The sequence below is a fragment of the Caretta caretta genome, chromosome 3 (genome assembly GCF_965140235.1).
Source record: "Caretta caretta isolate rCarCar2 chromosome 3, rCarCar1.hap1, whole genome shotgun sequence".
Taxonomy (NCBI): Eukaryota; Metazoa; Chordata; order Testudines; family Cheloniidae; genus Caretta; species Caretta caretta.
This window is the reverse complement of record NC_134208.1, coordinates 82645205-82668418: the sequence shown is the minus strand read 5'-3', so window position 1 is coordinate 82668418 and position 23214 is coordinate 82645205. Positions and strand designations below refer to the sequence as shown.

The 23214-nt window shown below is 40.4% G+C and overlaps 2 protein-coding genes across 8 annotated transcripts in view; one reads left to right on the top strand and one right to left on the bottom strand.

Annotated features, from left to right (window-relative positions):
* BEND3 (BEN domain containing 3) overlaps window positions 1-5610 on the top strand; it is a 62487-nt gene extending 56877 nt beyond the window's left edge. For all 6 annotated transcript variants that reach the window (XM_048844875.2, XM_075126619.1, XM_075126620.1 and 3 more), the window contains one exon: window positions 1471-5610. In XM_048844875.2, coding sequence (XP_048700832.1) covers window positions 1471-3723 — 2253 coding nt within the window. In that variant the 3' untranslated portion in view covers window positions 3724-5610. The remainder of the gene's footprint in view (window positions 1-1470) is intronic.
* A 5883-nt stretch (window positions 5611-11493) lies between these two features.
* MTRES1 (mitochondrial transcription rescue factor 1) lies at window positions 11494-21763 on the bottom strand. Of its 2 annotated transcripts, none has more exons than XM_048844881.2 (4): window positions 21625-21763; window positions 17627-18068; window positions 16752-16824; window positions 11494-12551 (listed from the first exon to the last, which is right to left on the bottom strand). In XM_048844881.2, exons 2-4 carry the CDS (start codon window positions 18058-18060, stop codon window positions 12375-12377), a joined length of 684 nt encoding a protein of 227 aa, XP_048700838.1. In that variant the 5' UTR covers window positions 18061-18068; window positions 21625-21763; the 3' UTR covers window positions 11494-12374. The 2 variants fall into 2 exon arrangements, with proteins under 2 accessions (XP_048700838.1, XP_048700837.1); XM_048844880.2 differs by lacking the exon at window positions 21625-21763 and adding an exon at window positions 21266-21596.
* Window positions 21764-23214: the final 1451 nt, after the last annotated feature.

The window sequence follows — 23214 nt, the reverse complement described above, 5'->3', positions numbered from 1 at the left end:
CTTCAGTATGTTCATAAACTCGTCTTCAGTGGGGTTACACTTGTGTAAATGGGCAAGTTACGGCACGGCAATTGGAATTTAGTTTATTCTGGTGATGATGCATGAGCTAGAATAGAACCCAGCTTGATCTCCCCTACATGTTTGAGCTCTGCATTGCTTATAGGACTAAAAAGTAGTGTTAACTTATTTTTGTCACTAGGGTAAGCAGATATGAGTGTGAATACACATAGGAAGCAGATTAGCTGAGTAAGAAGGTGCTGCCATTTTTTTTACAATGTTGTTTTTCAGAGAAGATCCACAGTATAGGGGCCTGATCCTAGGATGGGACTTTCAGTTGCTCATCATCTCTTAACCTCAGGCCCATAGTCAGTATTTCATTGTTTTTTAATATTTGAATGCAAGTTCTTTATTTTGTGTCTAATTAATATTCTGCATAGCAAGCTGGGGAAAAAATTCAAGATGGTCAGATTCAAACTGTGTGTGTATTCTCACATGTTTTTGAGTTCTGTGTATTGTAATTTTTTGTTGTTGCTTACCTACTTAATTTTCTCTGAGTTATTCACAATATTCATGTACTTGCAAAAATAAATAAATGATGAGCTAAATATTTACAGTGAATAAATGAAAACATTTGCTTCAGAACTCAAACAATGAGGAACAGTTAGGAAATGCAGTGCTTAAAAATAATTTACAGTGTGAATTCTTAAAGAGTTCACTACTGGCTGGTTTAGAACCATGAGGAATTCAATGAATATAAATGTTTCTGCCTTTCAGAAACATATCATTCTTTCATTTTTAAAAGGCCTTTTCACTAATTGTACTGGGGTTTTTAAGTTGGGTTGGTATCATAGAGTTGTCCCTGAATTGGACCACTGGGGGTAAATACTTGCATACGTTTTTCAGAGCCAAAGGAGAAAAAATTAACACACCTGTGTCAAGGCTGTTGGACCACAGTGTCCTCATTAGCTGGTAATAGGGAGAGTAATGAAACATTAAAATACAGTTGGGGGGAGTAGTGAGATTGTGGCTAGCTCACAGGATTAGGAATCGGAAAACCTGAATTCTGTTCTTGGCTCTGTCACGGACTTACTGCCACTCAACCTCTCTTGGCTCTGTCACGGACTTACTGCCACTCAACCTCTCTGCCACCCAAGTTCCTCAGACACAAAGTGGGAGGTAATGATATCATATAAAGCTCGCTGGGTAAAAATGCTAAGTATTATAATTGTATAGTTATTCCATAGCAGAGGTCATGAACAAAGAAGTAAAATAATACTTTCCCTGTAAACATGTTTGGTGATTGTTTTCCTTCAATACATTTATTAACTTGATTTATATAGCACAGTTGGGTTCACTGATGAAAATTAGGCAGTGCATATTTATTTAATGACGCCTACCTGTGGAACACAAATTTGTAGCTATTATTTTAAATCAAACTGTCTTACTAATACGACGTTTGTTAATTCGTAGGGCCTCATTTCAAACATGAAGAACCGAGATATTGGGTCACCCACTCAGGTAAACGTAGAGCAGCCTAACAAGAACAAGAATCCCAATATAACGTGGCTGTGTGAAGAAGAACCCTTCAATGACGTAACCATTCCATCCTACAAGAAACCTCTGTATGGCATCTCACACAAAATAACAGAGAAGAAGAGCACACCAGGGGCAGAGCAGTTTTCTTCCTATGAGCTGTTTGAAAAGGTCAATCCAAGCAGCCCCTCCCATCTGCGGAGTTTGAGCGATCAACGCAAAAGGGATTCTGCTGCTACCATCACTGTTACAGCTTCCACTGCAGATTCTGATCCCAACATATATTCTTTGATACAGAAAATGTTTTACACACTCAACACCCTGAATTCCAATATGACTCAGCTTCACAGCAAAGTTGACCTCTTGTCTCTTGAGGTCAGCAGAATTAAAAAGCATGTTAGCCCAACAGAGTCTGTAGCAGAGTTCAGACCTCCCCCAGAATACCAGCTGACCGCTGCGGAACTCAAACAGATCATGGATCAGAGCACCTCAGGTGGAGATTTGGCTTGCCGGTTACTAGTGCAGCTTTTCCCAGAGCTCTTCAGCGATGATGAGTTCAACAGGAGCTGCAGCACATGTGGCTTCCTTAACAAAAAGAAACTTGAATCGCTTCATCTGCAGCTTATCCGAAACTATGTGGAAGTTTGTTATCCTTCTGTGAAGAACAATGCTGTGTGGCAGGTGGAGTGTTTGCCTCAAGTTAATGACTTTTTCAGTAGGTTTTGGGCACAAAGAGAAATGGAAAATAGTCAGCAAAGTGTGCAGTCATCCAGTTTCTATGAGGCTGAGCAGGTAGAGTCCTCTCATTTCATTGAGGATAAAGAGCAGGAGGAAGCTTTGTCGCTGGACAGGGATAATGCCACCACCTCAGATTATGTTCTGGATGCTCAGGATCTCAATGAATTTTTAGATGAAGCTTCATCCCCTGGGGAATTTTCTGTGTTTTTGTTACACAGATTGTTTCCTGAGCTCTTCGACCACAGGAACCTGGCTGAAAGATATAACTGCTATGGAGATTCTGGGAAGCAAGAGCTGGATCCTCATCGACTTCAGATAATTCGAAGGTACACAGAAATTTACTTTCCTGATGTGCAAGAAGAGGATGCATGGTTGCAGCAGTGTGCCCAGCGAATAAATGATGAGCTTGAAAGTATGTATATGGATGGGAGTGAGTGTGAACAAATGAGAGACGACTGGAATGATTCTTCTAGTTTGCCTGACGATGTGTCTATCATAAAAGTGGAAGACAACTTTGAATATGAAAGGCCAGGAAGAAGGTCAAAAAAGATTTGGCTTGTGCCCATAGACTTTGATAAACTTGACATTCCCCCTCCCGATTTTGATGTTCCTATCCCGGATTACCTGTTGAACAAGGAACAAATTAAAAATATATATGAAAGCAGTCTGTCCATAGGAAACTTTGCATCTCGATTGCTTGTTCACTTATTCCCTGAACTGTTTACTCATGAAAATCTAAGGAAGCAATACAACTGTAGCGGATCACTAGGCAAGAAACAACTTGATCCAACCAGGATTAAATTAATTCGACACTATGTGCAAATATTGTACCCAAGAGCAAAGAACGATAGAGTATGGACATTGGAATTTGTTGGGAAGCTTGATGAGAGATGTCGACGCAGGGATACCGAACAGAGGCGCACATACCAACAGCAGCGGAAAGTTCATGTGCCGGGACCTGAGAGGAGAGAATTTCTTACCTATGCAATAAACCCAGAAAGATTCAGAGAAGAGTTTGAAGGGCCACCACTGCCGCCAGAAAGAAGCAGCAAAGATTTTTGCAAGATACCACTTGATGAACTTGTCGTTCCTTCTCCAGACTTCCCTGTGCCTTCTCTGTACATGCTATCTGATAAAGAGGTAAGAGAGATAGTTCAGCAGAGCCTTTCTGTGGGAAACTTTGCTGCAAGGCTTCTTGTAAGACTCTTTCCAGAGCTCTTTACTCCAGAGAATCTCAGATTGCAATATAACCATTCAGGTGCTTGTAACAAGAAGCAACTTGATCCCACCAGACTCAGATTGATCCGTCATTATGTTGAAGCTGTTTACCCCGTGGAGAAAATGGAAGAAGTGTGGCATTATGAATGTATACCAAGCATTGATGAAAGATGCCGGCGTCCCAACAGGAAAAAGTGTGATATACTGAAAAAAGCCAAGAAAGCGAAAAAGTGACAGGCTCTCTAAATTCTTCAGACTTTGACCACTAAATTATTTGGGAAGAGCATATTTTATTCTAGACTGGGAGCCTGATCTTACTATGGAATCAAAGGGCGATGAGCGCTTTGGAATATTGGGCGCTAAGATTGTTACTTTTTAATACGTGTGTTGCACATACAAGGGCACTGCAACAGTGGGCAGTGGTTTACTACATTTGTACATGATAAAGACCATAAATGATCAGTGATGAAGTCACTAATGACTCATTAAGAGCATGACTTTCGCTGGTGCAAATACATGTATTAAGTGTATTAGTCCTCTCCCCACTTTTGCATCTTCCATTTTTATCACTTTTTTAATAATAAAAACCCTTTTTAAAAATCATTGTGCTCTTCAGGAGCAGTTTTGCATTAAACCCTTTTAAACATCAAGGATAAATAATTTGGAATCTGAATTATTTTTTAACTTGCAAGTTTTGTTTTTGAAAGTGCCATGTTCATTGAGAACGATTGAAACATCTGACTTGGTTACTACAGTAATTACAGCTATCCCTTTGTTTTGTTCTTGATGATAATGAAAATAACACGAGGTCAGTACTGGGTCAAATGTAATTTCCTTTTTGACTGTTACCCATGTATATTTCCATTGCTATAAGAACTAAGACTTGATTAGACACAATGTGTTTTTACGCTGAGACCGTAGACCTGATCCTTCACCCTTACTCATGTAAGTTATTACATGGTCTTCAATATGACTACTGGGAACTGCTTCGGTGAATAGGGTTACAAAACAGAATCAAGTCCTTTACCAGCAGACTGTGTTGCCATTGCTTGTTAGTCTCTCTCTTTTTAGAAAAAGTACTTGAAACAAGGAATGTAGAAAAACATTTAAGTCTTTATTCTTCATCAGAATTATGATTCCAAAGTTTCCAGTATTAAATCAAATATTTAATAAGTAAAAGGTAAATACAAAGATTTGATTCTGTGGTAGAATTGAATGCTGCAGGGTCCCCACCTGTGAGCAGTGGTGATATGGTGTGTTTGTGTGAATACTGCACAACCTGGAGTCTCTGAATGTCATAGGGATATTGAAAATTCCTTTGATTATCCAAACTGATTTAGTGTAATTAATAGCTATCTGGAAGTGTAATCTTGAATGATTAACTTAGGTTCAGCTGGTCAAGCTTGCATTGTTAATATGATCAGTTATAAAGAAGAACATCCAAACTCCATTGTGACTTCACAATTTGTGATCTGTCCTTGGAGAGTGCCACGTTAAAATCAGAACCTGATTTCCCTCTCAATTACGTTGCTGTAAAGCAGGATGGCCGTTGATGGCAACGGTGTGAGAGAATCAAGCCTTCCATTAGATGTTAGTCATGGCAGTGATCATTTAACACTGACCATCCCTTGAACATCTTGAGATTTGTTGAGGTTTTCTGTGGTCCTCTTCTGTTATTTACTTAGATGGGTCATAGTATCACATTTCAGTTAAGCCCCAGTGTAAATTTCTATTTTAGCAATTATATTAAACTACAAAATACTTGATATTTTTACTTCAGTTTTTTAGAATTTACTGTTCTCAGAATCATGTTGACCCCTTCCTTTTTAAAAAAAAAATATTTTTTCTAATGGCAAGAATTAGCAAAGTTATTTTACAGTGTTAAAGCAGTAGTAAGTCACAGTAGATAGTAGTACTCACTCATTTTTCCCCTATGTGCTAGCAACATCCTAAAAGAATGTATGATGAGAGTCATGATTGTCCTGAATAATCTAATTCTGTTTAAATTCACTTAAATGTTTCCTGTTGGCATAAGTAATAGCAGACCATGCGCAAAATGGAAATCAGCACAAATATGGCTATTAATAAAATGAGAACATTTTACCAAAGATAATGAACTTATACCACAGTCTCTGCATCCTACCTTTCATTTTAGTACATATTTTTAGCAAACTGAATATCAAAAATGCAAGGTTTTTTATAATTATATGCTACCTAGAACCTCTTTGTGAACTTATTATACATGCATTTTTATGGACTATATAAAATGTCATGAAAATGGTAAAAGTCTTTTAATTTAGAGTTGAAAATGGCTAGCATTTATTCTGCAGCCCAAAAAGTAAGGAATGTTATATGCAGATTTTCTTTATAGTTTATTTATCTTAATGTCACATTTGTTTCAACAATAAAGTATGTCAAAACCCGTTGAGGACTTCAACATATCTTAAACTTGCACATGGATGGTAAAGAGATTATATGAATGTACAGAATTTTCTACCTAACAACATACAATTTTAAGATACGTTGACATTTTCAATGAGTTTTGACATTCATCTGGTACAAATGAATCTATTTATATGACACACTGATCAATATATGAGGGGTTTTATTTTTAAAAAATTACATTAGCAAAAGTGAACATGTAATAGCTCAACAGAAATGGTCTTTTTCCTCAACTTCTAGTCAAATTACTGTAGTCTGCTTATATATTATATATCCTTCTGATTTGATCGTCTTGTTGGATTGCCCACAATCTTTTTACAATTGACAAGAATTTTTTGACATTCTTTTGAAAGGCCATTTGATATAAAGGCAATATACACATGAAAAGTGACGGTTAGCTTGCAAAAGAAATTTCTTGAGGTGCATTTGGAAGTGAATTCATCCAATTGGTTACATAATGAAACGTATATATTGTTACAAAAGAAATGCTGGCTCATGATTGGCTATGAACAGACACAAACTGTAAGTTTCTATTAGTTAACTTTTCTAAGGTCTGTTACTAAGATCTAGAGTAACATTAACCAGTCAGACTGAATACACAAGTGAGGGCATCTTGATTAGCTGCAACTGCTCTAATGTCATCTCCCTTTTAGAATGTTATTTTAAAAGGACAAACACTTAATGATTTCAAACTTAGGCTATCCGGAGAGATTCCCAGATATTAAATGAAAACATTCAGAACATATGTAACCACACACACACTGACTTCTTATTAGCTATAAATTGTTTTACTTCAGTAAATCCTGTTGGGATGAATGTCAAAAGTCTAAGTATCTGCTCATTATAATTTTAACATAACACTTTTGGTAAGTATTGAACAACTCCCTCCTACAGTGATTCTAAAGGAAACAGCATAGTATTCAATGACTCTATATTTTCCAGTGTGACTGTCAGAATTTTTCCAACAGTAAAAAAAGGACTGCAAGCCTGCTACAAAATTAATGTAGAACTTTTTTTTTTTTTTGGTGTCTCATCAATTTCACACAAATGAAACACTTAACTAAGGAACTGTGCAAGGGTTTAAAATATATACTTTTCTGAAATTTGAAGGGGAAAATGAAACTACTGCTTAGAAGTTCTTGCAGTTATCCAGGGAATCTGGCAACTGTATTAGCAGGGAAATGCAAGTAGCATGTCTTTAAGAGAGAAAAATACTTCCTATTTGAAAGGATTACATTTGATTACTATTAAGAGTAAGATGTAGCCCTGAGCATTTTGTCATAATTTTGTGTTATTACGAATAAAAAAGTACTTTCTCATCTTAGGAACAATGTTCAGATGCAGTTCTATTTTTCTATCTTCAAGTTAAGATACTTTGTACATCAATTTTATTTCTGAACGCATTTCTTTTAAATTCAGCCAAATCTTGTTTTACTATTGTGTAATATTTTTGTACCAGTGGTGCCCAGAGGCCCCAGTCAGGATCAGGGTACTCTAGTGCTCAGTACTTTACAAACACATGAAGACATCACTGCACTGAAGATCTTGAAATCTAAGAAAAAAATTGAGGCTAGTTCAAGCCTCTGACTTTAAGAGTAAGTCACTGAAATTTGGGGATCGCTATTGACACAAATGATGTATTGTTTGGATGCTGTAAGTTTCTTTTTCCAAGTCAGTTGTTTTCATTCTTACCACTATTCAGTTGGCTGCTAATGCAAGTATAAACTTTTTCCATCCGTATTCCAAAGATATTAAGAAGTATGTTTTGGGTGCTTTTACTGCAAATCTGGACCCTGTTTTTGCTCCCTCCCTAACTCCGTGCGCCCACGTGATTATCATCCATTCCTGGGAATCTTTTCTTCATGTTGGGCACTACTGCCTGTCCATGGACACTGATTCTACAGACACATTTCAGTTGTGAATCAGCTGTCTACTGCCTCTCCCACCTTGGCACATAAGGTGTGCTTTCATTACCTAGCCACAGCAAATCTGCCCTACAGTGCTTTCATAAACTTCGTTTTGTTTCTCTCACCCCACAAGACCCATTCAAATAAACCTATCATTATCAGTGAGAGTCTTCTTAATTTTTTATTAAAACAAATTATTCTAATAGTAAAATGTTAGTCGTCATGTTTGTCCATGGATTATACAACTCCTATTCTGAGTAGCTGTCAGTAAGCATATAATTAGTTCCCTCTCCCTACAGAGGGCTGTCCCTGGATTACCATGTCTAGATCAGCAACCCAAATGCAAATAATCTGTAACTAAAAAAGATAAAGCGAGTTCCATCATACTCCAAGGATTTGATTTTTCTAGCTTTACCTCACCTGGTTGCCAGGATATAGACTCCCACTTCACACTCTTTTCATGCATCTTCCTTATTCAGAGCAATATGCTCTCTTCCAAAGGTGTCTTCCTGGTCCTTTGAGACTTGACCTGCTGCTGCATGGACAGAACTTCTACTTGTCCCATTTCCTGCCCTATCACACAATGTGACCATGGTTCATGTAGCAATTTTTCTTCTTTAGAGTAGCAGCCGTGTTAGTCTGTATTCGCAAAAAGAACAGGAGGACTTGTGGCACCTTAGAGACTAACCCATTTATTTGAGCGTAAGCTACAGCTCACTTCATCGGATGCTGTAGCTCACAAAAGCTTATGCTCAAATAAATTGGTTAGTCTTTAAGGTGCCACAAGTACTCCTTTTCTTTTTTTCTCCTTTAGTAATCATTCTGAAAGGGAAATCTTGATTGTCATTAGAGAAGCAGAGCTTATAAAAGGGATCCCCAAAAAGTAGAATGGCTGGGGAATGATTTTTTTTCCCTGTGAAAAATTTGGATAAAACTTAAATTTGTTTTAGTCAAACTTTTTTCTGTGGAAATGTTTAAATTTTAATCTAAAAACCTTTTCAATTTTCACAAACCAAAACTGAAAAAAATGCAGTTGATAGGTGAAATGTTTTGGTAGAAAACCTTCAGGACATTCCAACATTTTGTTCTTTGTTTGCTGAAAACCAGACACACAAAAACCCAAACATGTTGCCTGCCAAAACCTGAAAACTTGCAAAAATTGACATTTGCTGCAGAAATTTCCATGACAACACAATAGCCATTTTCTGTTAAACTTGAATGGAAAACTGTCTACGCACAGGTGTTTTATATTGGTCTGGTACAGTGCTTTGGTGATTCTGCTGAGCTTCCTTCTCTTTAAGGTGATCAGGGACAATTCTTCAAAACTCCCTTTTGTCCTTGCCCTTCCAAAGGAGTGTATCAGTTCATTAACTCAGACTTAATTGGCACAAAAGTGAGAGACAAAAACCTTTCAGGTATCTGTCAGAGGTGGCTATGTGATGGCCAGAACAGGGTTATGCCCTGTGTTTTAGTTTTGATCCCCTGAGTGGGATCCAGTGCACTATCTACTCAAAGAATTTCTTCCTCCTGTTCCCAGAAGTTCTTTTCACACAGTTTCAATATCTTTATGTCACTGTTCCAAAGTATCCATTTTAGTTCTAAATTATGCTTTAACAGCTTTTAAGCCAAGATTTTCAAAATTATTGATTCTGACTACTACCCAATTTGACACCTTAATAGAGGCCTGATTTCCAAAGGGTGGGTGATCTGGACTTTCTGAAAGTCAGCCCCCCCCATATTACTAATTGCTTTTGAACACCTTGGTCTGTCTCTTATGTCAGTCATGATCCGCATTGCTCGTTAGGTTATGCAAAGTAGTTTTGACAGCACATTCTTCCATGTCACAGGTTCTTTGAAAAATCGATGCATCTCATTTTTCATTGTGTTTTATCTTGGACATTTAATTACTGTTTGTGCATCAGGCACACATCTGTCTTCCATGTTTGGTTGCTTGTGAGTGGAGTTTGCACACTTAGGCCTTGTCTACACCACAGAGTTTTGTTGATGCAAGTTATGCCGACATACAGCCACCGCTGTAATTACTCCACTGTTGCGTGTCCCCACTGTGCTCCTTGTTCTGCAGCAGTTAGAGAGAATGAGAGTGAAAGAGCCAGCTTGTGTTTTGGGGCAGTATAAGAGAGAGACTGTGTGTGGGTTGGGAGAGAGGGAGTTCAGACAGCAGCTAGAAACAACCAATCCTGAGGCAGAAGCTGTTGCACAGACAGCTGGTGTCCGCCCCTGTTCCCCTAGCTCAGCAGAGACCAGTACATGGGCAGGGAAAACCCTGAATCAGCCCCTGGCTCAGCATGAGTCTCCCCCTTCCCTGTAGTAGCAGCCCACCCTGCCTGTCTGCCACTGCAGACCTAGTGCTGGGGAGAGCAAGATTACGTGAGTTCTCCCACAGCCTCCTCTCCCCACAGCCCAAGTAGATCCACCCCCTCCCTTTTAGTCCAAGCAGGAGGGCATTTGCTGCCAGAACCGGCTTGCTCAGCCCGGGGGAGGGGCGCATGCATCTATAGCTGGATGCAGGGCAGCAGAGTTCAAAACAGTGAGCAGAGCAGGCACAGTGGGCATTGTGGGATACCTCCCCGAGGCCAGTTACAGCGATATAACACACACTTTCGTCGATCTAACTTTGCCACAGGAAGTTCTACGCCTCTCATCGAGGTTGTTTTCTTTTGTCGGCCAAGCAGGCAAGTTTTGTCAATGGGAGGAGCATGGTAGTGTGCACACCTCCACTGTTTTGCCCACAAAAGCTGCCTTTTGTCAACAAAATTGTAGTGTAGACAAGGCCTTAGAGCAGGTCCCTCCAACTGCTTCTAATATAGACATCAAGTGCTTCCTTATATTTCTGCCGCTGGGAGTCTTGTGGGAGAGGTTTCTCAGGCCTCACAGTCATTTAAGAGCAGATTCTTAAAGTTGTTTAGGCACCTCAAAATGCAGGGAAGCCCCGAGTGGAATTTTTAAAAAAATAGTTGAGTTGGATTAGGCACCTTAGAGTCTAGTGGGATTTTCAGAAGCAGCGATGTTCATCTTTAAGCACCACAATACCTTTAAATATCTGGCTCCTATTCACTTCTAAAGATTGCTGCAGTGGAATAGCACTTTGGAGCAACTATTTTGACAAGTTGCAGAATGGAGCAACTAGTGCTGCACTGGCTCATTTATCCTATCTCCTTTCCCATTTCTACTAAGTAACACCAGACGCAGGAAATTTGCTAAAAATACTATGCCAGTGTGGCTCTGCAGTTTATTGAAAGAAAAGGAGAAAATATATAACTACACAATAACCTAGTTATTTAAGTCAGATTATTTCCTTTTAGAAAAAGATATGATAAATTACTCTAGTTCGTACGCTCTGTTCCGTTACAGTGATGCTACTGCCATCCAGTGCACTCTCACTCCTGTGTTAATGAAGAATTTGAATCAGGAGGGCCAGATCCTGCAGTCTTCACATCATTGACAAAGGAATGAGAGATTTGCCCCAACCTTTAAGGATAAGAAAACTTCCTTTTTACTTGTTTTTTCACTTAAAATATTAAATAGAAGATCATTCTCATAATAGCAACAGCATATCTATGATTATGTACAACTGTCATTAAATGAAGCATTTCTTACTAAGCATTTGTGCTAAGAAAGAAAGATGGACATGAGATTTTTAGCATGTTTTTTCCATTTTATTGTCATCCTTCTACAATGTTCCTCCAAGACCTGTACAACTAACTCCCAGTTTACGCATTAAGTACTCTCTATTTAACATTCAATTAACTGAGGGCATGAGTCTGAAATCTTCCACTCATGTTCTGCACAGCTACTAAAGGGTATAAAATGATAGTAGCGTAAGCTCCCTCTTCCTGATCTTCCAATATGCCTCACAATCATGACGGGAGTGTCTCCCTCAGCCATTCTCCTGGTCACTCTAAAATAGCCAAACTGGCCAGTAGTATATGAACATGACCACCAACACATTTCACAGAGGCAACTGACAAGAATCAGATGGTAGTGACTCTGTCACTATCAACTGAATCAGATTCAAATCAGTGACCATAGGCGGGAGAAAGCTTTTAAGTCATCCTGTCTCCCTCCTTTGGGTTTTTAGATTTGAGAAAGGTTCATCCTAGAGTGACACCCCTGAGGTACAAGATTAGAAAACTGAGTTAAGTAGTCTCACAGCCAGAAACATTCTTCCACTTGTTATGAGACCAGCCTTAGTTTCAACATAGTCATTATGATTAACAAAATCAGAGACACTGCCAAGCAGTTGAGCTCTATCTAGCCTTTACCCAACCATTATATATCTTCTTTAGGGAAACTGTCTGGAAATAAAGCTTTTTCCAAATTACCATGAAACAAAAATGAATAGAACAGAGTAAACTGACAGACTATCACAAGATATGAATGGTGCATATGGCAAGGAGGTAACATTATCACAAGCTTAAAAAGGATCCAAGAATTTTGTTTAACCAAAATTCCTATTTAGCAACAAATGAAATGGTTTTCCACAAGAAGTCTCATGCTGCCATATGCAAATCCTTGTCACTTAAATACATCCTGCTTGGGCACTTTTAAATTTTTCCAGCGCCGCAAAACCACTTTGTATTTTTCACTTTCAGTCTTTTCTGATGCTTTTTTTAAGACAACACGCATAACTACAGCAGTTTCTGTTTCTTTATCCTCCCCTACTATCAGATCCAGTGTGTCACCAACTTTGACCTGAAAATAGAGACAGAGAGAGATAATTAACATTCTTTTGAGGAAAATAACCCTAAAGTTTATGTGCAATTTAATTGTCTTCCTCCTCCTTCCACACGGATTATTCTTGTTATCTTATAGGGAAGTTGTTAGAATGGCTGTATAAGTCATGTCTACAGTATAGCAGCCATGTTCCTCTAATCCAGGCCTGCAAGTGAGTGATGAGGAATGAATCCCTGTGAATCTCACCACGGCTCCACCCTGGCTGTGTTATTTCCAACTAATTGTTTTTGTTTTTTAGTTTTTATGTATTGTAAATGCAATTGAATGAGAGTCCAACTTCTTATTACTGCCTTCAAAATTCAGCCCCTAATTCCATCTCTTCTCCCACTATTTCCATGTAGGCCTTTCTAGTCCCCAACTCTGCAAGCCTCCTTGCTCTCTTTATGTCCTCATTCCACTCTTACCCTATACTTGGATTAGCCCTCAAGCTTCTATGTATTACGCAACTTCCCTCTCTGCCCAGTCTCCCTCCTTCAAAATCCACTACTTTCAGTTAGCCTTCCAAGGCTACACCCCCCCTCCAATCTTCTGTGCCTACTCCCACCCCCCAAAAAATATACAGCAGCTAGTGTGAATGTTGCATAACATAATCTCATGACTTCAAACAATATAACTATAATCTTTCCTTATACCAGCCTGTGACTGCTGTTGCTTCTCCACCTCTCTATGTCGCGTCTAACCAACAGGATAGGCTTCTAGGAGCAGAGTCTTGTCTTATTTGACTAAAGCATTATATGTGTGCTTATGGTTCAGTAAATAACCAAGCAGCAGTACCATTGCCATATTAAGGAGAAATAGAGCCCCAACAGGTTTTTGCATTTTTTTATATGCCAGCCTCTAGTAGGCTACCACTATGGGACAACTCCCATCATGCAAATGAAAGTCTAGATTTTGGTTTTAATGTGTAATCCTCCCCAAATTCACTACATGTATGAGAAAAGTCTTAATACTCAAACATTTTGTATAACTTGTACAAAATGATAATGTGAAATTAAGTTAAATCTAACAATACCACTATTAGGTATATTGTTTCTCCATTTTACAGATGGAGGAAAATGAGGCAGAGAGGTAAGCAGAATCATAAAGAACTACCTCAACTTCAACCAGTGAGCTTGTGGGTCTGGTAATAAGCCCGCCCAGAATCAACTTTAGCAGACATTGTTTTATATTCTAGGTAACTTAATAATGAAGTATTAATCCAAATTCCTATTTGACTTCAAGCAGAAGAACCGTTAAACCTTAACAAAGGCAAGTGTTACTGGAAGATGACTTCTTCACATTATACTTGGTGATTCCAGCAATTTTTTACATCCAACGCTTTACACTGCATGATAACTACATTGACTTGTTGGGAAGTACATTAACTAAAAGTAGTACATTTTGGTTGAACCACAGATCTTTATATTTCAACTCCTGTATAACTGGATACGGAGTGGTTGCCAGGTTGTTCAGCTGCAGTCAGACATCCCCTTCCGACTACAAGCAAATATACATTTTTCAGAGATCTAACACTGGTGAGAGAACCAGAGGGCAGAAAGTTTTCAGTTTTAGAAACCCCTACCTGCTTATGGGCTGCTAAGCATACAAGGACAAATTTGGAACTCTTCACTCAGGCAAGCTTCCCATTGACTTCTATAGAGCGCTTACCCAAGGAAGAGACTGTAGGGTTTGGTCCTTGGTATGTGGTTTCTAATGTGATATTAAAGTTTAGATAGTTTATTATTCTAATGTCACTTGAATAACCAAATATAAAAACTTAATTCAAGGAAAACTACAAAAATCACTGATTAAGTTTTAATTTATTCAAAATTTAAGAACTACATGTTAATAGAAAAAACCCTAGCAGTCCAACAGATAGCAGACACTTCAGAAAGGTAATTTTATCTAATGTAACTAAAGTATATATGCAAAGCACCATAGGCTTGCATTGGAGTACATGAATATTATACCTGCTTCACTCTTAATTAAAGTAATACCATGTCTGTTCTAGGACAGTTTATTTTAAAAAAAGATTTTTGCATGCAAAAATCTCTACCAAAGGACTCTGGATACAAATTGCATATTGGGATTTTTGTTTTGCAAGATGACTGATTTCAAGCAGAGTCTGTGTATTCAAATTAGAACATCATAACTCTTGATAATAGACTCAAACAAAAAATGTAGTTTAATATTAAAGTTGCTCTCATCAGTAAAATTAAACCATGAAAAAAGGAAATAAAAAGTTAGGGATTAAAAGGTTGCAGAGTCAAGCACGCTCGAGTTAGGAAATGCCGGAATGAACGCTGGCCATGCAACTTTAATTAGGCTCCCTTGTGTGTATACATGATAATATAGGATTTGATTACATGCAGAAGTGACTACCTGTGAAAACTTTGATGTAAATGATTTGTCCAGTGTCACATAAGAACTTGGTCACAGAGGCAGGGACTAAGGCCAGTCTACACCTAAAACTTAAATCAGCCTAACTACATCACTCAAGCCTGAAAAATTTCACACCTGCATGGCAGGTAGGTTGACCTAATCCCCACTGTAGAATCAGCTCAATTGATGGAAGAATTATTCCATTGACCTAGCTACCGCCTCTCAGAGAAGTGGATTACCTACATCAACAGAAAACCCCCTTCCATCAATACAGGAAGTATACGCTACAGCTGCGTCACCATACCTCTGCTATTGTAGCCACTATAGTGTGGACATACCCTGAGCCTCAAGGATGGTATTCAACTGCCCTAAACACAAGACCATCCTTTCTCTTCCTTTAGTCCCCTGCCTTATTCGCTACAACCTCCCAACTTCTGCAACAAATGAGACAGGGCTGCTACAGTCAGAAGACTCCTTCACGGCACAAACCCATTTCATCCCCAGAGCAAACCAGGCATGCTTGCAAAAAAAACACCGGTGAGACACTGAAGTACAGACCCTGTACAACAGAAAACTATGATGCAACCTTAACTATAGTCTTTTTACTGCAAGACCATAATACCAAGTCTGTAGAAACTACAAATGAAGTGTTGCAAGTGAGGAAAAAGTTATGATGGTTCTGTTGATGACTTATAGAGACAAAACGTGTCAAAAAAGCAAGACATAGGCTATAGGAGATACAAGGAGATGCCATAGAGATGCCATCTTTATAACGCTACCATTATATGATAGATACTTTCCAGGCATTCAAAATGCATTAGTCCCTGCACCAAATAGCTCATATTGCAAGGACAGAAAGACAACTAGACAAAAGGTTAAGGAAAGGGAGCAACCAAAAAAAAGATTCACTACAGGTAGTGAGGCAGAAGTGGATCTTTAAGGACTTCAAAACAGAGAGGGTACAGTTGCCACAAATAAGAACATTCAGAGACTGGGGCTTATAAAGAATGATATCCTGAAAGAGAATTTGAACAGGAACAATTCCTTTAACTGATGACTGGTGCTTCCTAATAAGAAAGCAGATAGGAGTTATTTAATACTGGGGGAAAGTGTCAGTGAAATTCTTAAGAAGGGCTGAAGTATAAGTAGGAATTAATGATAAATGTATGGATAATCTCCTACTTAAAATAATATTTTTCTCTAAGTGGCTACACTAACCCATGCAACCTTAACAGTGGATAGGCTGCAGGAATTACAACAACAAAAAAAGGAGTACTTGTGGTTAGTCTCTACGGTGCCACAAGTACTCCTTTTCTTTTTGCAACAACAACCAAAAAAAACATTTGTGGGGGTTAATTAAGAATCAATAAGCCTGTTTAATGCAGCTACAAGTACCCTCCTCCCCCATATCTCTGGCAAAGTCTTCAGGGGGGAAGGGGAAAAGAAGCTGTACTCCTCAGCTTACAGAACTACTTCTACTACCTCCGTCAGGATGGAGAAGTAGACATACAGTAACTTGTTTTGAATCATCCATCCCCCAGTTAAACTAGATATACTTAGAAACTTAATGAAACCTGGATATTTTGTCTTCTTACATAAAGTCGCCATTTTTTACATCGTGTTATCTTTTAACCCCAGGTATAACAGCTCACATGTTACATGCAGGATAACTCATTGTTGTATAGCCTCTTATAATGCCTGCATGGGTGCTATCAGAGTAGGAGGGAAAAGAAAATGTCAGCCTTAGTTATGATCTTGTATGATATTAATTTGAGGTGTTTTTTTAAAAAGCCTTACAGTTCTGCTTTTCTTCCACAATTTCTCTCCATTCAGCCTGAGTTCACCATTATAGAATGCATCTTCCACTTTGCTAAAATAAAAAAAAAATAAAAAGTTTGCTTTATAGGGCTGTGTTTACAGCGCACAGTAAACAAGTGCAATTGTTTCCTAACAGACAGGCAAAAACACAGTTCACCTGCAAAGTGTGATCCAGAAGGAGAATGTGTGCACAAAGCATTCATAACTCTTCTGTACCACAGGTACAAGGGCGGTTTAAGAGTGTTTATAACAGATAACACCCCTTTTGTATGCCATCAGTCATTTTAAACTTAAGAAGGTTGTCTTTGGATATCAGCTTCAAGTCATACTAATGTATTGTAACTAACAGGCTTCTTAAATCCTCTGCAGGTTGCATAAGTTATACATTGTGATGGACTTGTTAATAAAGGTTTATGTATACCTGGTGAAGGTAGGTGTGGCAGGTTTGTATTTAATGTAGAATTAGGTTAGACTCTTTCTTCTAGTCAATCTAGGCTATTTTTTTTTAAATTCTTCCACCAACTAGTAGCAGCTTTCCTATTCTTAAGCTCTTTGTTTCTAAGTCAACAGTTAAAAGCATAAATGCTAGAGATTGATTAAAATTATCACTGTCTCTTTAAGCAGTCTTAGTATTTCAGACAGCGATAAGTAGCAGAATTCTGGGAAAAAAAACAAATCCCAAGAGACAAAGTAACAATACACCTCCAAAGACAAATATGGACTTCTGATTAAGTTAAAAAAAATTCTTCTTCACTAAGTTACTGCAGCAAGTAAAAGGACATCAAAAGAACATTTAACTGTTTGCTATATGACAATTTCTTTATTGGTAAGCTTTATAAATCTTTCATACTTACTTTCTTGCAATATCTAGACCAGCTTTCATTATTATATCATAACGAAAAGACTGGACTACTTTGTCAAGATCCTTGTAATCTTTCACTATATTGGGGTCATTTTCAAATTCATCTTCTGAATCACGTCTCTCTTCATCCTCCTCCTTCTCCTCCTCCTCCTCTTGCAGGGGTTGTTTTTTCTTTCTAGAACTTTTGTCACTTTTAAGTCGTAAACAAGGCACTGAAATGCACTGTGAAGGTTGTCTTAAAAATACATCATGTTTCACAAGAGAAATGCTGAAGTGTTTTCTGTAGTTTATTATACTGGATTGGTGACTAGAGTATATATATCTCCTCCAGGACACACTGAGTTTATTAGACGGGAATTTCTCCCAGACTCCAAACCAGACATTTAGTTTCCTAAAGGCAGTGACGGGCAGTCTGAAACCAGTCATAGCATACCCTGAAATAAAGAGATTCAATTAGTACTGAAAAAATTGGTCAGCAAACAGCATATTTATAGTAGTGACTACTAAGATCAGCACCTTTTCTCCTTGTAATAATGATATAGTTCCTTTTGCAACCATAAGGATTTATTGTATCTTTATGTGAAACGTTCTTTTTTCTCATATAGCAGGATAGGTAAATTGACTATTCATAATCTGTATTTTTCATATTTAGTTCCCCATTATAAATAGGCAGCATGTTACACTGAAAATTAGCAACGGAAATTCAAGTGCAATACTCTATATGTAACTCTCTTTTTACAATTTGTTAAACTACTAACTTTCTTATGGTTTCTTCCTTCCATTACTCAAATACAATATTTTAAGGTCATAATTAACTTCCAGCCCATGCTATTTAACAAGAGCAGAGAGATGCCAGAGGCTACATTTATTAGGGATAGTTCTTGACAGAAATGACTTGCTCAATACCAGAGAAAGTAGTAAAACCAGGAATAAAAGTCAAGAGTTCCTGAATTCACCTTGTGCTCAGACCACAGAGCCAGCAGATGAGAAAATGCTGCTTCTCCTAACCAGACCTTAATATTACTGAAGCATTTTCAAGAGAAATACTCTTTCCTGCTGCAATATATTTATTCATCCTCCACTAGAAGAGCAGTCACTAGCAAGAACAATCCCTTAGAATCATAGAATATCAGGGTTGGAAGGGACCTCAGGAGGTCATCTAGTCCAACCCCCTGCTCAAAGCAAGACCAATCCCCAACTAAATCATCCCAGCCAGGGATTTGTCAAGCCTGACCTTAAAAACCTCTAAGGAAGGAGATTCCACCACCTCCCTAGGTAACCCATTCCAGTGCTTCACCACGCTCCTAGTGAAAAAGATTTTTCCTAATATCCAACCTAAATCTCCCCCACTGCAACTTGAGACCATTGCTCCTTGTTGTCACCTTATACCACTGAGAACAGTCTAGATCCATCCTCTTTGGAACCCCCTTTCAGGTAGTTGAAAGCAGCTATCAAATCCCCCCTCATTCTTCTCTTCTGCAGACTAAATAATCCCAGTTCCCTCAGCCTCTCCTCATAAGTCATGTGCTCCAGCCCCCTAATCATTTTTGTTGCCCTCCGCTGGACTCTTTCCAATTTGTCCACATCCTTCTTGTAGTGTGGGGCCCAAAACTGGACACAGTACTCCAGATGAGGCCTCACCAATGTCGAATAGAGGAGAATGATCACGTCCCTCGATCTGCTGGCAATGCCCCTACTTATACATCCCAAAATGCCATTGGCCTTCTTGGCAACAACGGCACACTGCTGACTCATATGCTTTTGCAGAAGATTCACAGAAAATCATTCCAAGAATATAGTTTCCAAACAGGGGGGAAAAACAGTAGTTACCTTTTGATAATCTTAGGGGAAAATAGATTTATGATCTTAGGTAAGGATGAAAAACAGTGTTATAACCCTAAATTTCCACACGTTTGCATTAATCTTTTAGACTGAAATTTCTATGTTTTGTTCTCTACCCCAAAATGAATTTTTGGAAAGTTTGAGCACAATTATTTTACCTGTTTCAGTGAGTGAAGGGGAAAAAAACCCCACTTTCATTATCTTTGTTAATTTATTTTTTTAAATGCAGACAAAAAACTACAACAGCTGAAGTGTGAAATTTGGCATAGCCATAGTCCTCATTAGGACTAATAATTTAGGGCATATTAGTAGCATTACTATAGCACTTGAGGAACCTATTCATAAACCAGGACCCCATTCTATGAGGTGCCGCACGCCTTTGCTTGACTTGGGAACAACTTTCTACAATGGTTATGAGTGATTTTTCAGTACCTAATATGTTTAACAGCATCTAATATTTTAATAGAACCTAATGAAGCCCTGCCCACCCTGTCACAGGACCGCTGCTGGGACCATTTTATGTGAAAGAGACTGAACCCTCTTTCACAAAAATGGTCCCAGCAGCGGTCCTGTGACAGAGTGGGCAGGGCTTCATTAGGCTCTATTAAAATATTAGATGCTATTAAACAAGTTAGTGATTTTTCAGTACCTCATAGCCATTAGAGAAAGTTATTCCCAAGTCAAGCAAAGGCTCCCTCACATTACTGTAACTGCACTTTTGTTAAACATCTGGGTTGTCACACCATGTACTTGCCATATGTTCTTCCACATTAGTGGGGGGTGAAGCCCCCAAATATATGCAAACTTGTACCAAAAGAAGTGAAAATGGATTTTATGTTATATGTAAGTTGTGAGAGCACTCCAAAATCCCAGTCAGGATCAAAGCCACACTGTGCTAAAAGAAAAGGAGGACTTGTGGCACCTTAGAGACTAACCAATTTATTTGAGCATAAGCTTTCGTGAGCTACAGCTCACTTCATCGGATGCATGCTCACGAAAGCTTATGCTCAAATAAATTGGTTAGTCTCTAAGGTGCCACAAGTCCTCCTTTTCTTTTTGCGAATACAGACTAACACAGCTGCTACTCTGAAAACTGTGCTAAATGCAGTGTGTATATATCTATGTACATTGACTGATTCTGATCATAGATTGCAACTGCTAAGGGGCCATGTCTGGAGATGGGACAAGAGATTACATTTAAAACTTGTTTTTTTCTGGCAAAATCTTCTCCTAAGAAGATTCACTCTCCCTGCCACGCTCAAGGGTCTGATTTCAATCCCCACCAATAATTAACTGGTCAGGACTAACCTGGAGCACACTTACCCTCTGCCACCATCCCCCTGGCTACAGTTTGGTTCCCACTGAGCTTTTCTTCTAACCAGCCCGCCCATGCACCCAGCCCTTGGGACAGCCGGCTCCCTGCTAGGAAAGCAAAGGAAGGCGAGGTGCCCAAACCACACTGTCACCCACCCCCACCTCTTCCCGCCTTTCGCTCCAGGCCCGCAGCGGCGCCGCTTCGGGGCTAGGGAAACTCCCGTGTCTGCCTGGGCAGGGCCGAGCTCTGCTGTACCAGCCCCGGCCCCACCGACTGTGACCGCGGGCCTCGGGCCCGCTCTGCCGCCGGCCTGAGGGAGCCCGGCGGGGCCCGCTCCGCGGGGGGCAGCCGGAGAGCAAAGCTCCGCTCGGGCCGCGCTCCCTGCAGGCCTCGGCAGCTGCGCCCACAGCGAGACCCGGCCAGGGCACATCCCCGCGGCCCGGGCAGCCGCGCCCCAGCCGGAGCCGCTGTTACCTGTGTCCGCCGGACGCTGCGGCCCAGCCCCGCTGCTAGTCCCCGGCCCCTTCCCAAGCCCGCCGCCGAGGCGCTGCGCGGAGAGCGGGCGGAGCCGCCGGCCAGGGCCCCGCTGCTGGGGGCTGGCGCCGGGGAACTCGCTGCTTGGTCCCCGCCAAACCCCTTCAGCGTGTGCGGGGCCGGGCCGCGCCCCGTGGGCTCAGCTCCCAGCAGTCAGTGGGGGGAAGGCGGATGCGCCCCTGCAGCCCCCCTGCTTCGCTACGCGGCTCTCGGCCCGGCGGCTCCGGGGAGCAGAGGCCTGCCTGGCTGGCAGGCGGGAATTTGCAAACGGTGGGGCCTGCCCGCCCCCCTGGATGCACCTTAAAGGGGCCGGGCTTTCCGCGGGGGAGCGTCGCTCAGGTCCCTTTCCCTTGCCTCAGGCTGGGCACCCACAAGCTGAGACAGCCGCGGGGAGGAAGAGGATGGGTACTCCCGCCAGCTGCTGGGGCTGTTGTTATTCCTAAATGCCCTTTGGTCCCTTCTCCTCCTGTGTGTAAAGACAGAGCTGACTAGGCTCAAAGGGGAGAGGCCTTGTCTCTTCTCAGGGAGCACTAGAGCTGATATCACAAACTAGTCTAAGGGCTGAGCCTTGGACGTGGTGTGAAAGCCAACACAAAGAAAAGGCAACTGTCCTGAGCCTGCCCCTCGACCCAGCCAAATCACTAAAACTGAACTCACTAAGCCCTGGTCTATGCTGCAAACTTATGTCAGTATAACTATGTCACTCGGGGCAGGGGGAGAAATCCACACCCCTGAGCAATATAGTTATATTGACCTAACCTCTGGTGTAGACAGCGCTATGTGATGGGAGGGCCTCTCCTGTCAACATAACTGGTCTACACTACTGCTTATGTGGATGTAACTTAAGTTGGTCAGAGGTGTGAAAAAGACACTCCTCTGAGTGATGCAAGTTACAGTGACCTCAGTGCTGTCTACGCCAGCACTATCAGACACCCTCCCACCAACAGAGCTTCCACCTCTTGCAGAGTTGGAGTAATTATGCCAACCGGAGAATGCGTCTTCACCAGATGTGTTACAGTGGCACAGCTTCACTGATGTAGCACCGTGGTGTAGACTTGGCCCCGTGGAGGTAGTGCACCTATATTGATGGGAGAAGCTGTCCTGTCAGCGTAGGTGGCATCTTCACTAAACACTACAGCAGTGCAGCTGCTCTGGTGCAACACAGTCGGTGAAGACAAGCCCTAAGACGGGCAGTGGAACCTCAGAACACGGCATTGCAACTAAAGGTAGCACAGTGGATGAAGCATATGCTTGGAAGAGTTAGATAAACATCATTTTCACCACCCACCCACAAACGGATGGAAAATATTTTTATGGATAATCAAAAATGTACAGATAGGCAACGTAACAAAAAAACAGCTTGAGAACACTATTAGAGTTTGATTTAAGGATATTTATGTCATATAGTTTGCCGTGATGATGTCAGTCTATGTTTTAATGGTTATAACACTTTAACTTTTGAATCTCATCATCTACTGTTATTATATAATTATTGACTCCCCCCCTTGTCTGACCCTCCCATAATTTCTTGAAACTGTGAAAATTTATAAACATAAAAATAATGTTTAAAATCTACAATTTTGCACAGCTTAAAAAAGTCAAGTTCTTCCAAGCCTAGAGATGCAGCAGCATGAAGGTGCCTCCCACCCAGCAAATCCTTGAGCTCTGATTACTAATAGCTGGGGTAGGTGGCCATGGCACTATAGGACTGGACCAGACCAAGGACACATCAGGGAATCGGCAGAGTGGGCAGTGACAAGCAGCAGAAGCAGTAACAGCAAGTGGTAGAGGTCTCACCCACCCTCACTCACCCACTTGAGGAGCACCCCTTGGATTCTGGGATTTCACTGACCTCAGACAGCATACCATGAGTGGGATGCAGCAGAGGA